General features: G+C 35.0%; 2 protein-coding genes across 2 annotated transcripts; one reads left to right on the forward strand and one right to left on the reverse strand.

Annotated features, from left to right (window-relative positions):
- The first annotated feature begins 6643 nt into the window (after positions 1–6643).
- Positions 6644–12692, forward strand: LOC143621516 (ATP-dependent zinc metalloprotease FTSH 12, chloroplastic-like). Its single transcript, XM_077092923.1, has 19 exons — positions 6644–7107; positions 7429–7613; positions 7713–7951; positions 8600–8880; positions 8953–9030; positions 9111–9353; positions 9463–9603; positions 10252–10419; positions 10501–10613; positions 10692–10908; positions 10975–11046; positions 11123–11242; positions 11332–11448; positions 11539–11715; positions 11794–11913; positions 11998–12072; positions 12158–12265; positions 12362–12442; positions 12537–12692. The coding sequence occupies exons 1-19, from the start codon at positions 6736–6738 to the stop codon at positions 12612–12614; spliced, it is 2985 nt and encodes a 994-aa protein (XP_076949038.1). The 5' UTR covers positions 6644–6735; the 3' UTR covers positions 12615–12692.
- On the reverse strand, positions 12656–14158 carry LOC143621517 (peroxisomal 2,4-dienoyl-CoA reductase [(3E)-enoyl-CoA-producing]-like). The gene is made up of 4 exons (XM_077092924.1): positions 13922–14158; positions 13526–13673; positions 13260–13432; positions 12656–13167 (listed from the first exon to the last, which is right to left on the reverse strand). The coding sequence occupies exons 1-4, from the start codon at positions 14117–14119 to the stop codon at positions 12790–12792; spliced, it is 897 nt and encodes a 298-aa protein (XP_076949039.1). The 5' UTR covers positions 14120–14158; the 3' UTR covers positions 12656–12789.
- Positions 14159–23544: the final 9386 nt, after the last annotated feature.

Genomic DNA, 23544 nt, shown 5'->3' on the forward strand with positions numbered 1-23544 from the left:
AATTATGGAAGATTTGAATTATGTAATGTAAAATTGATGTTCTGATTGATAACCAGAATATTTGAATCGTGTTACCGGAAAAACTAAATAGGGAAAATTTCCATTGTATCTTCAGTTTTGATATAGAACCTAAAGAGATTATAAGAAAATCATATAATAATTAATATAAATACAAACAAAAACGGAAAACAAAAATCTTACCGTAAACTTTACCAGGAAACCTTACCGGAAAACCATAATAACTTAAAAATATCAATTCAATCTTGGATTTTGATATACAATCTAAAGAGATTATTACAAAATCATATAACAATTAAAATAAATATAAAACCATATCGGAAAACCTTACCGGAAAAAGATATAACCTTGCCGGAAAATCATATAACATTGTTGGCCATTAGAGTATAATATATAACCTTACCGGAAAATGATTAATCCCAATCTACATTACCGGAATATAGAAGATGGTGGAGTTAGTAAGCAGAGAGAGAGAGATTAAAATGATTATGGTGAAAATCTTAAGGTTTAAATCAATGTTTTCATGCCCGGACCGGACATTGACCCGGACCCGACCCGACCCGAGAGGTTGGACCAGACATTAACCCGGATGACATAATAATTAATATATATATATATATATATATAATAACTAATGCCGGTTAACAGTTCAAATTTCAAATGATTATTGATCATGTATTAGTTTCGAACCGTAACAAATATATCTGGTACTGATCAAATTCGTGTCGACTCGTCGTTGCAACGACTATGTTTTACTTATCGAATAAGTGTTGTTTTAAATATGTTTTAATTTTTGTATTATATGCCATAAGAGTCACTACTATTCTGGATGTACTAATTTATGTTATGTGTTTAATGTCTGTACCGGTACGAAACTAACTGATAACAACCGAATTCGTTCTGGCCGCCACAACGTGGCGGTTTGCCACTAGTTATTATTAATTTCATATATTTTAATTTATGATTAAAAATTTATTAATAATAATAATTTTCCACGATTTTAGAATCTATTTTAAATTGTCACCTTACCTCACCTTACTTTTTTTTTTCTCAGAATAATAAATGTTTTTTAGAACTAAAAAATAAATTTCTTAATTCTGAACATTGAACTTGAAGGAAAGAGCAACTAAAAAACAAAAATGAGTCGGTTTGAACTATTTTTTTTTTACTAAAGTTGGGCTGATCTAGTGAGGAACGTTAGTTATTAGTTATTGAGAAATTCAACCATTGTCATAATTACAAAATCCTTCCATTTACAATGGTTCTTTCAATATATAGGATTTCTATATCAAATAATTGAACATCAGTAATTCTTGGTTGGTTGGTCAATGTTGCATTTGTTAAGTTTCCATCTATGGATTGTGCCAGGGTTCGATTCCCATCATTAACATTATTTTTGATTTAGTAATATACAAGATAGGAAAGGAAAAAAGATGAATTGGCAATGATGTGGCATTGATGTGGAGAGGCTAGTTGAATAACATATGGACAATTGATGTAAAATTGATAGTTGAATAACATGTGAACAATATATATTGCTTTAATAGTATTGTTAGATTTAGTATTTAAATATCTGGATGCTATTTAGACTGACATGATAGTTTTATAATAATAATAATAATTAACTTAATCTTTGTACTCACCATATATTAGGAGTAAATTATATCACTTGATAATTAATGAAATTCTACGAGTTTATCACATATCCTAATTTCAAGATGACCAAGAGCTTCAATAATTCAATCCAACAATAAATCGTTCATTTAACATCAAATAAATTATTCATTTAGCACGCCATTGCAACAAATTAAGTTGTGCATGGAATTTGTAACTAATCAAAATTACTCGCATAACTTTTTTAATAATGACAAACTCACACACTGTGTAATTCTACTTTTAAATTTATATTTTTTTTATTTATCACAGGACTTGAATTCTCATCAGCTAAAAAGATCTTTGTGATATTATCTAACATATCAATACCCTAATAAAAGTTATTTTCACATCATGTAATCAATGGGAACTGCAAATATAACCAATGAAAACTAATAAAATAAATGTTATTGTAATATTAAGGTGCAAACCAAATTTGTTTTCAAGAAATTGCTTACAGTACTTGCAAACAAAAGTAAAGGCCACCAAACCCCAGCCCAAAACATTTTGAGTCTCTGTTTTTTTTTTTTTTTTTGAAAAGGCAAACGAAGAGATCCATTAATAAAAAAACAGTTACATAAACAACCACCGGGCCTAGCAATAAACTAGACTCAAACACCCACGAAACAGACCTTATTACAATTATTCTCGCCCAACCCGGTTACACTTTGAACATACACCAATCCTCCCACAATAATGAAGTTTCACCCGATCTATGTTTTATCCAAAGGTAACCAAGCATCTTGATTTCACCCACTATGCTTTCCACCATAATCGGTTTGCCATTAAAAACCAAATCATTTCTTGCCTTCCAAAGACACCAAATCGACCCTAAACAAATAGCATGAAAAATCTTTGCTTTACGCTTTGGAAAATTAGTAAGTTTATACAAATCCAAAAGATCACGAATGTCGAGAGCAAAGATGCTTGGAATCTTACACCATGACGAAACCGCCTGCCACACCAGCCGCGCCACCCCGCAAGACACGAAAAGGTGTTCAACCGACTCATCCATATCACCACACATCGGACAAGAAACCGAACCCACATCAATGTTTCTGTTGGCCAACAAAGTCATTACCAGTATCCTCTCCAACTCAATTCTCCAAGCCAAAATTTCTACCTTTCTCGGGACCCAATTATTCCATACGAACCTGTAGTTTGGAGTCGAATGTGTCAACTATTGGATCTTCTATTTCAACCCGGCCACAAAGAAATCACTTGAATCATTAATGGACCAGCAGGTCCTATCTATACCATCCCCAAGCTGCACATTTTGACAAACCTGGAGCAACAAAAACAATTCATTTAAATCTTGTATAGACCCCGGTCTTCGCCTCCAATCCCAAACACCGCATAACTCCCCATTCACTATCACAAGTCTCTCTGCCACACAACAATCCTTATATTGTTCCAACCTAAACAGTAAAGGAAATGTGTTGCATAACATCTCCTCACCAATCCACAAATCAAGCCAAAATAGGAACTTTTTCCCATCTTTAATCACCATTTTCATCATATAATCCATCTTAATTCCTATTAAGCTTAATTCATCTGCGGTTTTTTTTACCATTTTCCAAGGGCCCGGTAAAGATAACTTAGTAGGAATAGGCTGCCATGCCCTCGACGTGTGATGGATTGACCAAATTACCCTTCTCCATAACCCCTCACGTTCCCCCTTAAAACGCCACCACCACCTAGCAAGAAGTGCCGAGTTTATATCCCGAAGTGAACCGAAGCCTAACCCGCCATATTCTTTTGGAGCCATTACCCGTCCCATGCGACCCAATTTATCTTCGTTTTGTCCTCTGCCCCGCCCCAAAAGAACACCCTTCTCAATCTCTCAAGTTTATTAATAACTCCATCTGGAGCCCGGAAGAGTGAGAAATAGTAGGTGGGCAGCGAGTTCAGGACCGACTTCAAAGCAACCGCCTGACCACCAAACGATAATGTTTTCACCCTCCACGTCGACAACCTTTTTTGGAACAACTCCACCAGAGGGTCCCAAGATTTAATTAGATTCATGTTCCCCCCTATTTGGAGACCAAGGTACTTAAACGGAAAACTACCAACACGACACTGGAACAAATCGGCCATTGCTTGTTTTTCCACCTGGTTCCACACGTTCCAAACACCTCGCATTTAGCAAGATTAATTTTCAGACCCGACACTAAATAAAAACATCTAAGAAGCCGACACAGATTACGCACATTTTCCCCAACCCATTCTCCAATGAAGAGAACATCATCAGCATAAACCAAGTGTGATAACCTCGGCCCATTCCAACCACATTGTAAACCCCAGAAAATACCCTCATCAGTCGCCTTTTCATGACCCTAGATAAAGCCTCCATAGCTATAATAAAAAGAAATGGCGATAACGGATCACCTTGTCTTAGACCCCGGGAACAGGAGAATTCCCGTGTAGGAGATCCATTGACCAGAACTGATGACCGACCCGCCGATAGGATTGCCGAAACCCACTTCATCCACAAACAGGGAAATTCATTTGACTCAAAATTGAATCAAGAAATCCCCAATTTAAGGAATCATACGCCCTCTCTATGTCCGCTTTGAAAATCATTCCCCGTTTTTTAGACTTACGCAACCAAGCCACCAACTCATTTAGCATCAACGGTCCGTCCAATATACTCCTTTTTGAAAGAAATGATGTTTGATTATCCGAAATCAATTTCCCGATAACCGTTTTTAGACGCCTTACCAACACTTTCGATATGACTTTATTAATACACCCAAGGCTAATCGGTCTAAAATTTCCCAAACTTGTCGGATCTTTTACTTTTGGTATAAGTGCAATAAAAGATGACAAACACCTATTACTAACCGAACCGGTATTAAAGATTTCTGTAAATAGTTTTACAAAATCATCCTCAAAACATCTCCAAAATCTTTTCAAAAATATAAAATTAAACCCATCAGGTCCTGGTGCTCGGTCTCCATCACACTCCCAAACCGCGTACTTTATTTCCAGTCTAGTAAACGGTGTTACCATCACCTCTGCCTCTCCCGTATCTAACACTGCAAGCCCCGGACAACAAAGGGAAGGTCTTGAGTATAAAAGTTGAACACCAAATCCTTTAAAACTGTTGGGTTATCCATCCAAACACCATCAATATACAATCCATGTAACCTATTATTAATTATATTAGCGTTTAGAATACCATGGAAATAACTTGAGTTTTCATCCCCTTCCATCACCCATCGGACCCTTGATTTTTGTTGACTATCTTTAATTCTAATACACTCAAACTCCTCCATAGCCATCATACAACGGCCCCGTTCCTCCAATTCTTCTTGCAACAATTGTCTAGACTCAGCCTCAGCCTCAAGCAAGTGTAATTTCTGTTTTTTATTCAAGCAAGTCTCCTTCTCTAATTTTATTATATAATGCCAACCAACTTTTAATTTTGGACTTAAGCCACCTCAGCTTTGTAGACACAGCTAGATCAGCGGGACCAGAGAACCTAAAGTTACCACATTCGGCCTCAACAAACTCCACACATCCAGGAAACTTTATCCATGAATTGAAAAACAGAATGGATAATGCCCACCATTCACAACTATCGAAGTTAAAAGAACAGGCTTATGGTCCGAGCAACCCTTAGACAGCACCGTCAGGGACGCCGAGGGCCACCCGCTCATGAACTCACGACAAACTAGAATTCGATCCAACTTACTTAATTTATCCCCGCAATCAGAGACATAAGTGAACATACCTCCCCCCATTTGATACTCCACCAAACCCGCCTGTTCTAAACATGGTTAAACGCAACTGCATTTGATGCACGGAATTCTGAGTTGCGCCTTTCCGATGAAGACCGGACCTCATTGAAGTCCCCTGCAACTATCCACATTCCAGGTAAAACACCTATAATACAAAGCAGCGTACACCACAATGCTCTCCGTTCTGCTGCGTCATTTGGGGCATAGATATTCATCACATTGATCATAGTGGTCGAGGATTTAATTACCCCACTCACCACCAGGAACCTACGATTTCTAATTATCCCTGTTTTATCGAAAAAAGACGGGTCCCAAACACATAACAAACCACCTGATCTCCCAACCGCACCAACCGACTCGAACTCGAAAATAGACCGACCCCAAAAACGGCTTACCCTGTTACTTCTTAACTCTCCCAACTTTGTCTCTTGAACTACAACGAAATGAGCCCCATGACTAGTTTTTAGTCCGCGAATCCAATTCTCTTTTTTGATATCACCCGCCCCTCGACAATTAATGGATATTATATTCATTGGATAACCGTGTTCTCACCTTCGCCTAATACAATCTTTCTCAGTTGACTGACATAAACTGAATACATCAATATTCAATACAACCAAATCCAGCCTCGGTCTAAATGGTTTCAAATCTCACTAGTTGTAACCTATCCTATCCGAATTAAATCTACAACCCATAAATAGTTAATGCAAGGCATGTTTATTTTGTAGTATACAAATAATAAGTTTGTGAATGAGTAAATCTACTCAAATAAAGTACAAGACGTCTTCATATTTATATTAGAGTAATCTAGAGTTGTTCATGAATCGAGCCTGAGTCGAGTCAAGGTTAGTTCAATTTCAAGCTCAAAATTAAACAAGGCAGCTCAGCTCGAGCTCGAACTTGAAGTTAAACGAGCCCATGATTGAGCCAACGAGCCGAGCCGAGCTTAGGTCAAGGTCGTTTCAAATCAAGTTCTTTTGCTAGTTTTATTCAGACTTTTATCGAGCAAACTACAAGCCCGGGCTTCGAGCCGTAAGCCTTTGAATATCCCTATCTTAACCCGATTAAAATCAATCTTAAATAGCTCACTATCAACTGGACTCACACAACTGACATTTAAATTAACTTAAATAGCTGACGACTCAATAAATGACTCATCATGTCCAAAATGAACAGACAAAAAGGAACTTATCTGTTTTGGCGCTAGTGAAACAACAAAGATAAACCTCTAAAACCCCTTACTGTCTTCACTCTTCACTCTCGGAGGCTACAATGGCTTAGGGTTCTTCATCATCCCACCTGCAATTAACAAGACCCACAAATGGATCTCAAGTTAGACCTCAAACCCACAAGACAAGGGTTCATCTTGTTAAATCAAACCCACCCAAATCTTGCCTTTTTACCACTTCATCGTTACAATAGAATCAAATCAAGAAAACCCAGTTTCCGTGTTTCAGCTTCCGTGAAACCAGATGGGTCGGAACCCGGGTCGGCTTGGACCCGGTTATCGCAGTCGATTCGTCGCAATTCGGAAGGTTTGGTTAATTATTTAGGGGATTCGTTGAAGAAAGAAACTGGGGTTGATTTGAAAGATGCAAGTTCTAAGCTTTATGGGTTTGTGGGTGAGTTTCAAGATAATTTATTGAAGTCTCAAGCTGAATTCAAGAATTGGAATGAATGGCAGCGTTGGAAGGTAGTTGTAATCCTAAATTGTGCTTAAACAGTGTTGTAGAAATATCTAGCGCTAGTCGGGTGGTGGGATAGGGACTAGCGATTAATCGGGATTAATAGATATTAGTCAAGATTGATCGGATTGGAATTTACATGTAATTTTCTGTAAAATTTTCAATTTTGACTGATTTTGGACAAATGGGGATTAATTAGTAACAAGTCAGTGGGGTGGCGACTAGCGATTAATCGGCGCCTAGTCGGGATATTTACAACATTGTGGTTAAATGAGTTTATTGGTGTTCGGGGTTTACCGACATTTGGGGAAAATGTTGTCTTTTTGCAGGATGTTAATAATTGGGATCCCACAAGAGTAGGCGTGTTGGCAATTTATCTGTTGGTGATGGTTGTTTCGTGTCAAAGGATATTCGTGGCGGTTCGAGCTCCATTTATTAATCGACAAATAAAAGAAGTGTCTGAAGCATATATGGAAGCTTTGATTCCTGAGCCGTCTGCAGCTAATATTAAAAAGTATGTGTTGTTTTTCAATTTCTATATATTATGGCATAATTTAGGAGCTAATTAGTAATTTAGGGAGTATTTATTTGATTTGCACATGTGTTTTCAAAGGTATAAAAAGGGCTTATGGAGGAAGTCACTGCCTAAAGGTCTGAAAATGAAGAAATTTGTTGAAGGGCCCGAAGGAACACTTGTTCGAGACACGTCTTACGTTGGAGAAAACGCGTGGGACGATGATGACGATGATGAGGTGGCAGTTTATAAGAACAAAGTCAAGGAAATCATTGACCAGGATGTGAAATTGAAGACACAGGATAAGAATAAACTTCAAGAAGAATTAGGGCTTTCAGGTTAGTTTAGAAATGCCTTTTTTGTATCTAGTGTTTAGGCCTTTAAATGAATCGAATGAACTCAAACGGAGCATGTTCATGTTCATTCGTTCGTTTAGATTTAACCTAACAAGCGTTTGAACATGAACAAATAAATGAACAGGGTTTTCTTGTGTGTGTTTGTTCGTTAAGAAAATGAACGTATTCGTTTATGTTTGTTTGTTAACAGTATAAAGTATAAACGAACGATTCAGGAACTTAAACAAACAAACATAACTGAACATAGATGAACAACATAACTGAACTTAAACCTATTAAAAGTAAATGTGTACAACAATGTTTGTGGTCTAAAAAGTTTTTTAGACTAGAGTTAACTGTAGTGGGCCTAAAAAATTAAATGAATATATTAACAACCTAAAAAATCCATAAACCAACGAACATAAAAGAATTTAAATGAAAAACATAAACAAACGTTCATAAACATTATTGAGCGAATGAGACAAGTAATCATGTTCGTTCGTTTAACTAAACGAACAAAAGTTTGTGTTCATGTTTGTACGCAAATAAACGAACATAAACGAATGGTTCACGAATTGTTCATTGAGCGTTTGGTTTGTTTACAAGTCTACTAATGTTTAGTAAAGATATCTGATAGTTTTCTGTTGCTAGATAATAATCAAGAAACTAAAGGAACATGGCAAGGAAGGCTGCAAATATGGAAAGATATTCTGAAAAGGGAGCAATTAGCCGAACATATAGATTCATCACGTGCTAAATATGCAATTGAATTTGACATGAAAGAGGTTGAAAAAAGTTTCCGTGAAGAAGATGCAAAGGCGAAAGCCAAAGGCACACAAGGCGTTAGAGCACTTTGGATATCAAAAAGATGGTGGCGTTACCGCCCTAAACTGCCTTACACTTATTTTCTTGAAAAACTTGAACATTCTGAGGTCAGACATGTGACTTTTTCTTAGATTTCTCTTTCTGAACACTTCATTTTTCTCAACATAGAGCTTTGACAGGTGGCTGCTGTTGTGTTCACTGAGGATCTGAAAACATTATATGTAACAATGAATGAAGGGTTCCCTCTAGAATATGTTGTAAGTCTCATATTTTAATATGTTAAACACTCTGCAACATTTTTCCTTTGACTTTGACCGATTCAGTTTGTTTACTGTAGGTTGATATGCCTCTTGATCCATACCTTTTTGAAATGATCACAAATTCGGGAGCTGAAGTTGACTTACTTCAAAGGAAGCAAAGCTATTACTTATTAAAATTTATAATTGCATTACTTCCTGGAATCTTGGTTTTGTGGTTTTTAAGGGAATCACTAATGCTCTTACACATTACTTCAAAAAGATTCCTCTACAAGAAGTATAATCAGCTTTTTGACATGGCTTATGCTGAAAACTTTATCATGGTAAAGTAAAGTTTTAATCTTCATGTAAAAACTACTTTCTTGTTAGATATATACATATTTCATGGCTAATCTTTTTTATTTTTTTGGTAAATTTATTTTACAACTGCAGCCAGTTAGAGAAGTTGATGAAACAAAATCAATGTATAAGGATGTAGTGTTAGGCGGAGATGTTTGGGATCTTTTGGATGAATTAATGATCTACATGCGGAATCCTATGCAATATTATGAGAAAGAAGTCAAGTTTGTTCGGGTAATTTTAAATATTTTTGTATGATGAAATATTTGAAATAGGCATGCAAATGAACTGAACGCTGGAAGTTTGTTTAATTAATAAACAAACGAACACGAACAACTTCTTTTTCTATTTAACAAATGAACATGAACACGTGTCTCGTTTGTTCATCCATGTTCGTGAACGTTTGTATATCTTTGTATGTTAACGTTTGTTTAGGTTCGCTCGTGTATATATTCGTTAATATTTTTTTTGCTCATTACAGTTTAGTTTGGTTTCATGAAACAAAAGTATCATCTTTACAATTTAGTCTAATTTCACTATTTTTCTAGGTCCAACATGTTAATGTTACCTTTTATTTTTAATTGGTGTTTGCTCAATTATGTTCGTTTACGTTCGTGAACCGTTCATTTATACTATTTATGAGCAAACTTAACGAACTTGAACACTCGTTTGCTCATGCTCGATCGTCTGTTTGTTTAAAGTTAAACGAACGAAGATGAACATGCATGGCTCGTGTTTGATTGTCTGTTTGGTTAAAGTTAAACGAACAAAGATGAACATGCATGGTTCATTTTCTTCGGTTCACTTACAGGCCTAATTTGAAAACACACCTGTAACTATACATGTGTGTTATATAATAAAGTTTTTAATTGTACGTACCAGGGAGTACTTTTATCGGGACCTCCGGGAACAGGAAAAACACTATTTGCAAGAACACTAGCAAAGGAGAGCGGGATGCCATTTGTTTTTGCTTCGGGTGCAGAGTTCACAGATAGTGAAAAAAGTGGTGCTGCGCGTATAAATCAAATGTTCTCAGTTGCAAGACGGAATGTAAAATGTTTTATAGATTTTTACTTTAATGATCGTTTTATGATGAGTTACAGTAATAATGACTTATTTTTTTATTTGCAGGCCCCTGCTTTTATATTTGTAGATGAGATTGATGCTATCGCTGGCAGACACGCAAGAAAAGATCCAAGAAGGAAATCAACATTTGATGCCTTAATCTCTCAGCTTGATGGAGAGTTAGTTTCTTAAATTCAATGATCACCTTTTATTTTTTTGGATTCATTTTGATATATGTTATTTTGTATGAATTTCAGAAAGGTGAAAACAGGGGTTGATAGATTTTCATTAAGACAAGCGGTCATATTCATCTGTGCTACAAATAGACCGGATGAATTGGATCTAGAATTCGTTCGTGCTGGACGTATTGATCGCCGATTGTATATCGGTTTACCCGATGCAAATCAAAGAGTTCAAATTTTTGGTGTTCATAGTACAGGGAAGCAGCTTGCTGAAGATGTTGATTTTGGAGAGGTAATTTTTTGGATTTTTTTTTTATTCTAGGTTTAAGTTTTGTAAGTTCATTTTACCATTATACAGTTGGTTTTTCGCACTGTTGGGTACTCTGGGGCAGATATAAGAAATCTTGTCAATGAAGCTGGAATAATGGCTGTAAGTGTCACTTTTTATATAATTTACTTAATATTGTTCATATGAATTAATTGGTGAAATGATAAAATTTATGAAGGTGAGAAAAGGACATACGAAAATATACCAGAAAGATATTGTTGATGTGTTAGATAAGCAGTTGCTTGAGGGAATGGGTGTGCTTTTGACAGAGGAAGAGCAACAAAAATGTGAAGAAAGAGTATGCCCTTTTTGCCCTCTTACTATTTGAAAATCTTGCATCTTTGTAAGGGTATTTTAGTCATAAATCTTGTTTTCAAAATGTGAAAGGTATCTATTGAAAAGAAGAGGCTCTTGGCCGTACACGAAGCCGGTCATATCTTGTTAGCACATTTATTTCCTCGGTACGATTGGCACGCGTTTTCTCAGTTATTACCCGGTGGTAAGGTATGGTTATAATATCGGAATTTTGTCTTTTAAAGTGTTCGTTTAAATTATATATTTTTATGTTTGTTAATAGCTAACATATTTGATCAGGAAACTGCAATATCTGTTTTTTACCCTAGAGAAGATATGGTGGATCAAGGTTACACAACATTTGGGTACATGATGATGCAAATGGTGGTTGCACATGGTGGACGATGTGCCGAACGTGTTGTTTATGGTGATGATATAACGGATGGTGGGGCTGATGATCTAGAAAAGATCACAAAGGTGTATATGTTTTCACCTGTTTTGTTTTTTAAAATTAATAATCACATTGGTTTTAACACGTGATTGATTATCTGTTAGATTGCTCGAGAAATGGTGATAAGCCCTAGAAATGCAAGATTAGCGTATGCAACATTGACACACCGAGTTGGATTGGCCAATAGAGCAGATAGTACTGATGGTGAACTTATAAAATATAGGGTATATAATATTTAATTATTCATCGTCGCCTTTAATTCATTCTTATCGCTTCATTAATTCATCTGCTTTGGTATTATATTTCAGTGGGATGACCCGCATGTAATTCCTGCTAATATGACAGTAGAAGTTTCAGAGCTCTTCACTCGTGAATTAACAAGAGTACGCATAACTTTTTCTTTAATATCATTCGTTAGTATACTCGACTTATATTTGTTACCTAATGCTATTCTGATGTGGGTTCCAGTATATCGAAGAGACTGAAGAGCTTGCAATGAAGGGATTGATGGATAATAGGCACATACTGGATTTGATTTCAAGTGAACTACTAGAGAACTCAAGAATTACTGGGCTGGTAAGTTTTACATGTTACATTTTGCTTATCAGTAACAGATTAGTTGGAATTAGGTCATGTTTACATTTAAAAATGAGTTTGATTCAATGATTTCAGGAAGTTAAGGATATGATAAGCGGATTATCCCCACAGATGTTTGAAGATTTCGTTAAGCCCTTCCAAATAAATCCAGATGACGTACGTGTTATATATTTTTTAAGTTAAAATGTTAATATCAATTCAGTAATTTGTGAAATGTAGTTTGACGGGTTTGGTTTGTTTGTTTTTACAGGAAGGACCGATACCTCACAATGACCGTTTGAGATACCAACCACTCGATGTTTACCCTGCACCTCTTCATAGATGTTGACCAACAAAAAGTCAAATTTGTATCACCAAAGGAACATGCTTTCTTTTTTTGTTTTCTTATATTTATTGTATTTTTGACCGATAAAACAGCTAGAATGATCACAATGTTTTCAAGAAAATTACATCAATACCAAAAGTTATCACCAAATATGCATAATAATCATATTTCCGGTAGGCTAGAGTTTGCTAGTAGGTACCCCGGTGGGTGCAGCTCGAGCGCGTGTTTCCACAATTCTAGAAAGCGTTTTCACTTCCTCTTTTGGCATATGGCGTGGACCGCTCAACCACTGTCCTCCATCAACCACAAGGGTCGTTCCGTTAACGTATTTACCCGCAGATGATGCAAGAGAGAGTGCTGCAACTGCAATATCCCACTTTTCTCCAAGTTTGAAAGGAGGCATGCTCGCCCTGCTCTCGGCTTTTATTTCATCTGGCCCGAGTTTTCTCATGCCAGCAGTGTCGTTTATCGGCCCAGGTGCAATCCCGTTCACACGAATATCATAATCAGTTCCCCATTCCAGTGCCAGATTCCTTGTAATAGCATCCACTGCAGCCTATAATATTACACATTAAAGAAACATACATATATACATACATGAATGTATAAACATAATGTTTACTTAAATTTAGAATCTTTTTATATAACCTTAGCAGCAGCCACATGAATTTGGTACCAACCAGCTGTGTAATGTAGAGTAGCACTGATATTCAATATTATTCCACCACTCTCATCTGAGCTTCTTCCAGGTCCTCCTTTCTTCAGATACTTGACTGCTTCATGGCACATGGTAAACGTACCGACAGAATCGATGTCGATCACTAACCACAGTAAAAACATTGATTAATAATATTCTTCAGTGACAGTATTTCTGTTTAAAGATTTGAGATATATATACAACAAAGTTACAAAACCTGTTCGAAAGCCCTTCGGAGATAGATCTTCCGGCGAAACCAGGAAATTACCGGCTGCAGCGTTCACAAGGATATCGAGCCTGCCAAAGCGTTGGATCGTCGATTCTATTACTCTCTTTGCATCTTCCTGCTTGCGAACATCCCCCCAAAACCAACAGCCTGTAGGAGCATCATCACATGTTATATGCATGGTTGTAAAAATCCCGCGACACCGATTAATCACTAGTCAGTACCCCACCGACTAATCGACGATTAATCGGTATGTGATCAAAATCGGTCAAAGTTGAGAAATTTATATATAGAATTCGGTATATATATATATATATGTATATAGTGATCGATCCATATCACACCGTCCGACTAGTGCCTAGCGATTTATACAATAGAAGACTAGAATAAAATTAGTACCGGAATACCAAGTGAGTGGAGTGAAGAAACAGCAGAGTCAACGACAGTTTTGCGACGGCCCATAACAGCAATAGAGGCGCCATGTTTACCGAACTGTGTAGAGATCTCGAAGCCGATGCCGGAAGCTCCTCCGGTTAAAAGTGCTACCTTGCCTTTGAGAATCTCCGGCTTGAATGGTGACTCCATTTTTATTATTTTTGTTGGTGTCGAAAGTCGGCTGATTTGTCCGTGTAGAAATTAACGACAGTCTTAGAATCAGTCGCTGACACCAATCAACCACTCTATTTATAACAAGTCTTCACCAATATTGGTCTCTTACTTTCCTATGTTTGTATTATGGGAAAATTATTTATTTCATTTTTTTCTCTCATAAATAAAAAGTTTTCAGATATATTCTTTACAAACACGTTTTCTATGACATGTTTGGCCTCAATGCATCTTTCATGACATGTTTGGCATCAACGCGTCTTTCACGATATGTTAGGCTTCAATATATCTTTCATGGCGTGTTTCGCATCTTAATTGTTTTTATTTTGTTTTTTTAATATAACATTATTATAATAAATTTTATTCATATTTGTTCTTTTAATAAGTTTTAATGTATAAAATTTGTAAAGTTCCAAATATACCGTTGACACGTGTTTATTTTTCTCTACGTGTTGACATAAACTTTATTTAAAAACGAGCTAGGTCAAATTTTATTAAACATTTGTTGAACTTTTTGATATAAATTTGACCTAGCTTGGTTTTGAGTAAACTTTATGACTACATGTAAATAAATATAAACACGCCTCAATGACATATTCGAAATTATATATTACTTTATATATTAAAAGTTATAAAAGAAAAAACAGATATGAGTAAAATTAGTTATAATAATGTAATATATAAAAAAAATTAAAAAAAAAGAGGCCGAACACATCGTGAAAGATGCGTTGAGGCCAAACATGTCGTGAAAGGCGCATTGAGGCCAAACATATCGTCAAAGGCATGTTTGTAGGGGACATTTGTGGAAACTTTATATATAGGGACAAAAATGAAATCTCTCTATGAAACGAGACATTTTATGAATTTTTCATTTTTTATTTTCTAGAAAATTAGTCATATTGCCTGAACACCGTATTATCAATTTGGTTTTTTATTATAAAGTATAATGTGAAAAATCTGATAATGAACAGATGTATAAACAACCGTTAAAACAAGACAAGACGGCCAAAATATTTACTATGAAAACATAAGCCAACAAGCTATACAACAAACTAAATAATGAAACTCAATATGTATAGAGAGGGATATATTGAAGGATTATTCCTTTCTGAGTATTTTTAATCTTGATTTGGAACTTTTCTTTTGGAAGTTATAAAAATTCGAGAAAAAAAAATTGTTACGTTGAGTTCTTTCGAGTTCTTAAAACTCAAAGTGGTTCTCAAAAGAAATCAATATATATATATATATATATATATATATAGGGAGATGATCATGAGAGGACTCCATTTTATGTAGAGAACTAATAATGAAGTATTTTTAATTTAATTAAAAAAAAATTTAAAATTGTTTTTCTTTTATCCTTCTTATATGTTGTTATTCTTCACCACAAAAAATAAAAATAAATAAAAATTAACGAGTAATGCATATATGCAATACACCAACTTTTTTTATAATGCATATGTGCAATAGTGTGCATTTTAATATTTGAAATAGTATTGAATAGCATATATATAGTTGTTTGTATTGCTTATTTGCAATAGTGTTATATTATGTACAAAATTAAAAAAAAAAATCGATATAATGCATATATGCATTAGTGTTGTATTACATATATGCGATAATGTGTTTTGCTTACAATTATTAGTGTCGTATTTGCATATATTCAATAGTGTGTATTGGATAATGCAATTGTGTTGTATTATATGCAATAAAACACTATTGTATATATGCAATAGGCATTAGTGCACATGTGCACTACAGTACTACACCGACAAGGTTTTTTTTTTAGTATCAATATCATCTTATTAGAATGAGGAAAAAAAAATCACAAAATAATTTTTTTTTAAATAGTTAAAAATAATTCTTTACTAGTTCTCTAGTTCTTTCTTTAAGATGAGTTCTCTCTAGATCCCACCCCTATATATATATATATATATAGAGAGAGAGAGAGAGAGAGAGCAAATGGTTCAAATAAGAATAATGAGTTACCTAAAAACGGTAAGAACCAACAAAATTTTGACATTTGGCATTACAAATTATTGTGAAAGAACAATTCTAGGAAACTCTGTCGTTATTGGTAATTTTAAATTTCAATCATTGATTAACATAATTCAATGATTATTATTTATTCCTAGTCTTCCTAAAAAACTACTTATTTTTAGGATAACCCTCTCATATATATATACACACACACTAGTTTTAGAGCTCGTGTCACACACACGTAATAATCTAAATTATAAAATTACAAGTAAATAAATAATTCCGGGACGTATATGAAAAAATGTATTACATCTATACTTTTATATACTATTTGTACATAAATTGATTTTATTTATATATCAAAATGATTTTTTGTTAAATGAACCTTATAAAAAATATACGTGCAAAAACGTAACCGAGAAAACTCTTTCCATTGAAAATTTCATTCTTAGTGTCATATACGTATATTGAAAGAATTTAGGTTATGAACAATTTAGAAAACAAAACTTCTTATACGATAGTAGTTCTAACCACTCAGTTTAAATACAGAAGGAGGACTACCTTTATTGATATATGGAGTATTTATCAATTTACCATTCATAAAAGGAAATGAAAACATTAAATTGTAACAACGGATGTTTTTCAAGAACTATGTTTTTTCTAAGCTAAACCATGAAAAAGATTTTGATAAGTTTCACGGGGCTTCTCAACTTTGTCATAATGACAACATAAAAATAGCATGTTAACCCATTCAAATTTGTGAATATTTTGCTTAATCTGAGCATAGTTTTGCATGGCATGCTTCTCATATAACGTTCTGATCACAATTGAAGGAAAAGTTAATGTTGTCACAAATATTTCATTAGAAGCATTGATAGACCTGGGTTGGCATGTCGAAAATGTTTGCAATCTTTTCTTAAACTTTAATATTCGAAGGAATAATAGTCAATCTGTCAAATCCCGAACCTTTTAATTATTTCCAAAAATGCCCTTGAAAATAAATTTAAAACCCGAACCATGTTTACAATTCTAACTTTCATCCGCTAGACATTTTTAAGTCAACAATTTGAACCCGTAACTAATTTGACGATAAGTCTATGTGCAATCTCAAACTTTTAAAAATACTCATATTACCCATTTTTTACGGGCAAATGCTATAAAAAACCAACATACTTACTGTTTTTTCTCATAAAAGTCCCTCAACAATTTTTTGCACATTAAAGTCCCTGCACATGTTAATTTTGAACAAAGAAGTGACATAACTTTAAAAAACAATGAAATTAATTTTTTCCTTATGTATTTGATTTTTCCTCAAGCGTGTGAATATATAATTTCTTCCAACGCTATAGTTAACGTTATACATGTATATAATTACAAAGAATTGAACAACTCCACCTAATTTTCTGATCCATCTAGCAAAATTGCTACATCCAACACTCAAAATCCGTGTCTAGCAGATAATAATAACCATGTCAAAGATGAATATGTATGATAAATTTAAGCCAACATACTTACTATTAGTTAGCTGAAATAGTACTAAATAATTTAAACAAATTTGAACGTAAAAACATATAATAAGATTGTTTAAGTTGTCTTATACATTTTTAATCGTGGTTAATTAAAAAGTATTTGTGAATAGAAAAATGTTTTTTTTTTGCTATATCTTCCCAATAATCCATTATATAAGGAACGCGTCCTACTCACGTAGTATAAAGTTTAGGGAAAAAAACATGTAAAGCTTCAAAAAACTCAGTTTAATGTTGTTTTTAAAAGTTATGTCACTTCTTTGTTCAAATTTAACATGTGCAGGGACTTTAACGTGCAAAAAGTTGTTGAAGGACTTTTGTGCGAAAAAACAGAAAGTATGTTGGTTTTTTATGGTTTTTAGGTAACTTCAAATTTCTTGATCTTCTGAAGCAACTTCATCTTAATGTCCCATTCCTTGAGGCACTCACGCAAATGCCCAAATATGCAAAGTTCCTTAAGGATATTCTTTCGAACAAAGAGAAGTTAGCCGAAGTCTCTTCTATTCCTCTGAGTGCTGGTTGCTCTGCAGTCTTGCAGAGAAAGTTACCAGAAAAGATGTCAGATCCTGGGAGTTTCACGATTCCCTGCATCTTGAGTGATAATACGGTTGTTCATGCACTGGCAGATCTTGGTGCCAGTATTAATCTCATGCCGTATTCCGTGTATCGCAAGTTGGGTTTAGGCGAACCGAGGCCCACCCGTATGAGTATTCAGCTTGCTGATCGTTCTGTGAAATACCCCCGAGGGGTGGTCGAGAACATGCTTGTTCGTGTCGAGAAGTTCATCTTCCCGGTGGACTTTGTCATCCTGGACATGAACGATGATGATAGTGTCCCACTTATCTTAGGCCGACCATTCCTTGCCACTGCACAGGCGTTGATCGACGTCTGCGAGGGTAAGTTGATTCCGAGAGTTGGGGATGAGAACGTCACCTTTGACGTTCGACAGTCACTGAAACACCCCAAGTCTGCTGATGACTCCTTATACTTCATCAATACCATCATGGCACATGTTGGAGAGTTTTTCAACGAGATCTGTGGAGGATCTGCCTCCGACACCCAGATTCTCGATAGGGAGATTCCTGAGATTGAAATGGTTGCCGTAACCAATCAGTCCTTAGATGACGACACTGAGTAGCATAACCCTGAATCTGGTGTGTCTACTAAGATCGTACGAGACGATCCGATTGACCGACCTTCGGTCGAGATTCCTCCTTCTTCCTTAGAGATTAAGGATTCGCCTGCCCACCTTGAGTATGCATTTTTAGATGAAGAGAGGAAGCTGCCGGATATCATTGCATCTACTTTGACGGAGGTCAAGAAGGCGAATGTGGTTATCTTTGATATCGAGGGTTGTCATGAAGAGCTTGTGGAGGATACCTCTATGGAAGTAGATGATACGCAATTTGACCCGGGAGGTGACATTGAAGGAATGGAAGATTAATTTTCAGGGAGACATCACAGAAGAGGGAACATGTATACTTGGATCAAACGAACTTGAAAGTGAGGATACGACATACGAAACAAAATAAAAAGTTGACACACAGCAAAGATGACATCCTCCTTCATTACACGACTCGTATAAAGTTTGGTCCGGGCAAGTATAAGTCTTGGTGGTCCGACCCGTTTCAGTTTTACAAAATCTCTTTAAATTTTTCTGGTAAGTTTTTCCTGACTACTAGTAGACGAATAAAACGAAACGGGTCGAGTGGGAAACGGATAAAGGAGAAGCCACCTGATTGAAATTGAGATTTGGGGTCAGGCTGAGGACCCGTTAAACTAAGCGCTCTCTGGAGGCAGCCCGAGATTTAGAGTTTTGTTTCTTTTATTTTTGTTAATTAAAAATTTTAATAAATTCCAAAATTCAAAAAAATAAAATTCAAAAAAATCAAAATCAAAAAAGTTAAAAAAATACAAAAACACAAAAATATGTTTATTTCTTATGTTTTTGTTTTCTGTTTTGTACGCCGCTACATGCGAGCGAGTTGGAGTTGTGATAGGTATTATTATGCGCATGGTAGCTCTGATTGCGTTTTGGAACTAATTCACCCGAGGTTGCGGCCGCGAATGAAATGCTATACGGTCGTTCGTTTGAGTCATACACAGCTGATGAAGAATTTGCATCTAAACCAGGGGAGTAACCCGTTCTCTATTTTAATTTCTGTTCTTTAAAGTTTTAATTTTATGCTTTACGTTTTATTTTTATTTTATTTCTTTTCCTTGTTCTCATCGAGGACGATTTCGTTCTAAGTGTGGGAATGGGAATTTATTTTACTTAGTTGTAGAAAAAAAAATTAAAAAAATTTAAAAAAAAATAAAAAGTTTTCACTTGTTTTTCGGTTTCGTACGTTGTTCAAGTTAAAAAAAAATTAAAAAAAAATTTTAAAAAAAAATAAAAAAATAAAATAAAAATGTCCCTTGTTTTTAGTTTCTTTTGCATTAAAGTGGGAGATGATGATTTTATTCGGAAATCGGTTTTTTTCAAACTACTAATAATATGAGATAAATTAAAGAAAACGCACTTAACTTGGGATGTGTCGGTAGGCTCAGCCTTGAAAATGAAAGGGCAAATTTGATAAAACGGTTAAACGGAAATCTTTTGTGGGTAAAGCGTTTTGTCCGTGGAAAATAAGCAATGAAAGATCGGGCCATACTCAAGCCTCAAATTTTGGTATGAAAAAGTGGAAATATCATGAGTTTTAAAAATTTGAATACGTTATCATATGAAGCTTGGGTAGGTTTAATGTTAGAGTATGCCGTGTAGCCTGTGATATAAATCTTAAAATGCTAGTTTAGTGTTTTACACCTCATCGGCGTATGGTTTTATAACCTTAAATCCTGTATTGATGGGATGCTTCGGGTCCGGAGACCGTGGGTCTGTATGCAATCTATTTAGCTGGGTATTCACAATTCCTAAGTGGGGTTGTGGATATTTAAAATAAAGCCAAAGAGCAAACCCTTATAAGTCTAAAAACATGATCACAAAAAGTACGAAAGTACAAATATACTACAGACTTGATCATCCATGCTGTTAGTCATGTGGGGTCCCCTTGCTCGCGTCTCATTACCATTAAGAAACGGACCACAAGGGACACGCTACATGTAAGCCCTACAGATAAAATTTTGCATACTCACCTATGGTTATGGATTTGGGGTATTGCTTGATAACGGGGGTATGTCATGTTGTGGGGAGCACTGGCTATGAATAATTGAACCTTAATCATATCTAATGGCTGCTTGGTAGACTTTGATGCTTAAGCTTAGGTGGATAAACAATACCCTTGATAGTCTTAACTATTCATGAATATTGAGCAACAAAGTTTTAATTCTGCTAACTTTGAGGTTTAAGTCAAGTTGGGGTGGTCGGGTCCGGTAAAAGCAGAAAATAAGCGGGTCTTAATTGTGTAAACCACTGAGTAATATTGTCGGATCTTATTTGTCTCGGTAAAGATTAAGGCATGGGTTTAGGTGGACAACAATATCGATGATCGCGGTTTTTGCGTTTTTCTGAGCTTTAAAATCTAACCTATATGTTTGATTTGACTTTGATTTTCCGATTCTGATCCAACTGCAGTAAAATCTTTTTCAGGGACGAAAAAGTCTTAAGTGTGGGGATGTTTGATGTGTTGAATAACACACTTATATTTCCTTACAATTTTATAATGTTTTAATGATTTAATATCAAATTTATGTAAGTTTAGGGGGTTAAGTGCAAAGTTTTACAAAGTTGAAATGTTTTGTGTAGGTTATGGAAAGATGTGAAAAAAAAGGCAAGAAAATGAGAACTTGGAGGGTTTAAGTGTCAAAGTTTCAAAGTTTAATCAAGGCCCGACCCAAGCCCACTTCTTAAAAGCCTTTTATATTATTATATTTAATTAATATCAAAAGAAATTTGCCATTCTTGATCCACAAACCCCGAAATTAAAAACCCTAAAACCTTAACAGCAAGAAGTTCCGATCGGAACTTTCAACCAGTAAGAAAAGAAGAAAAAAGGAAGAAGCAAGGCGGCTGAGGGCTGTTGGCGGCTGGAGAAGGAAGAGGTGATCTTGGGCAGCAGCTAGGGGCTTCAAACAATCTTAAATCTCAGCCATATTACTTAGTAAAACATCTTTAAACTTTAATTATTGTTCAAGAACCCTAACTTTCTTGATTTGGTCTTTTGTTTTGAATTGATTTGCAATTGATTGATTGTTTGACTCGTTATTGATATTGTTTGGATCTTGAATGAGTTTTATCATGTTTGTGATGTTTTTATTAAGTATGCATGGCTGTCCAAAATCTATGTTAGGCTAAACTTGCTTGTTCTACCTAGGATAGATGATTGTTGAATAGTTTAAACTTGTTTAATGGATTGTTAATGTTCAAGACTTGAATTATTGATGTAAAGTTTAACTAAACCATAAATTAGATTGTGTGTGATGGCTGTGTTTTATTTGTTATTACTTATAATCCTCTTGCATTAGTTAATTGAATTGGTTTTGATTAATTGATTGCTTGTTAGACTCTTAACTTGGTGTTTCGGGTTTATTTGCGGGGTGTACAACAGTAGGGATAAGTGGGTAATATAATCATCTAAAATCAGTTAAAATATACCTTCTTTGAGACCGAGAGGTGATAAGAAGTAACATTGTCTCATTGCTTTTACTTGTTAGAATTAAGACCGCGCGAGAGCGGGTTTTTGTCTTGTCAAGTTTGAGTGTTTATGTGCAATTAGTTGGTTTAATTTGGGTTAAGTTAAATTGTTCCTCTATCCTTGGTTGCGTAGTATTCGTTTCCATTAGGATAGTGTGTCGGTAAGACCGAGAGGTGAGTCGACATTTGAACACGTTAATAATTGTTTTTCCGGTTTGTTCTTTAAAATCAACTAAAATAAGTTAAAGTTTGTTAGAGAGACTGAGAGGTAATTTGAATTTCTTAAACAAGTTTTGGTTGTGTCATCTTTTATAACCGGTGTCTTGAGTATTTTCAATCCGTTGTCTTGTTATTTCTATCAACATGATTCATTCCTAGGTAGACGTTTTTTATATTGAATTTAAACCGAAGTTTTCTTAAAGAGTTTTGTTAACAGTTTTCTTTTAATTAAGTTAAGTAGTTTAATAAATCTTAAATATTAAAAAATCATTTAAATATTATTTTGGTGAGTCTTAGTTAGAGTTTAGTAATTAAAAAACGTTTTCACGTGTCTTCGAGTTCGATATCCGGACTTTCCTTATCTGCGCTATACGCGATCGGTACACTTGCCGTTTGTGTGAACTAGGATAGATTGTTTGGTTTTTAAAAGCTTAGTTGCGACTTGTGTTTTATATTTATATATATATTTTCGCACATCAGTGTGTGAATACAAGTGTTTTTATAATTGATCGTTATCTTGATAATATAAAGAAAATATCAACTAAAAACATATCCTAATAATCCGCCACTCGTCCACAACTCCTTCTACGTTCTTTGACCACATGTTGGGAGCTTCTAGTAGCGAACTTTGAGGTAGACTCAGTCTTATAGTCGTTATAATTAGCTAACATATCACCATTCAAATACAATCATTAGTAAACAAATTACAGCGAGGATCCTTGATCCTTTGTAACTTGAGACATATCACCAGGATAACTTATCCATAAGACAGTCAAGGATAATAGATCCTCAGCATAAAATTCATGCCCTAACAATTTCCCCCAAAATGGCGGGTGTTTATGCTCTATAGCTGGCATTTTGAAATTTGAAATCCCTGCAAAAAGATTAAACGGTTAGACATATGCCAGGGGTCATTATTATCAAACCCTAAAAATTAATTATAACCGCCTATATATGTGATCCCGATAATTCATTTATAATCACATATCCGGCCGTTCAGCAGGTATCCTACTTTTCTCTCTTTGCTCTTTTATTATTTTTAACAA

This window comes from Bidens hawaiensis, unplaced genomic scaffold (assembly GCF_021521415.1).
Source record: "Bidens hawaiensis isolate Kalapana, Puna unplaced genomic scaffold, B.hawaiensis_p1.1 tig00002866_1, whole genome shotgun sequence".
Lineage (NCBI taxonomy): Eukaryota > Viridiplantae > Streptophyta > Magnoliopsida > Asterales > Asteraceae > Bidens > Bidens hawaiensis.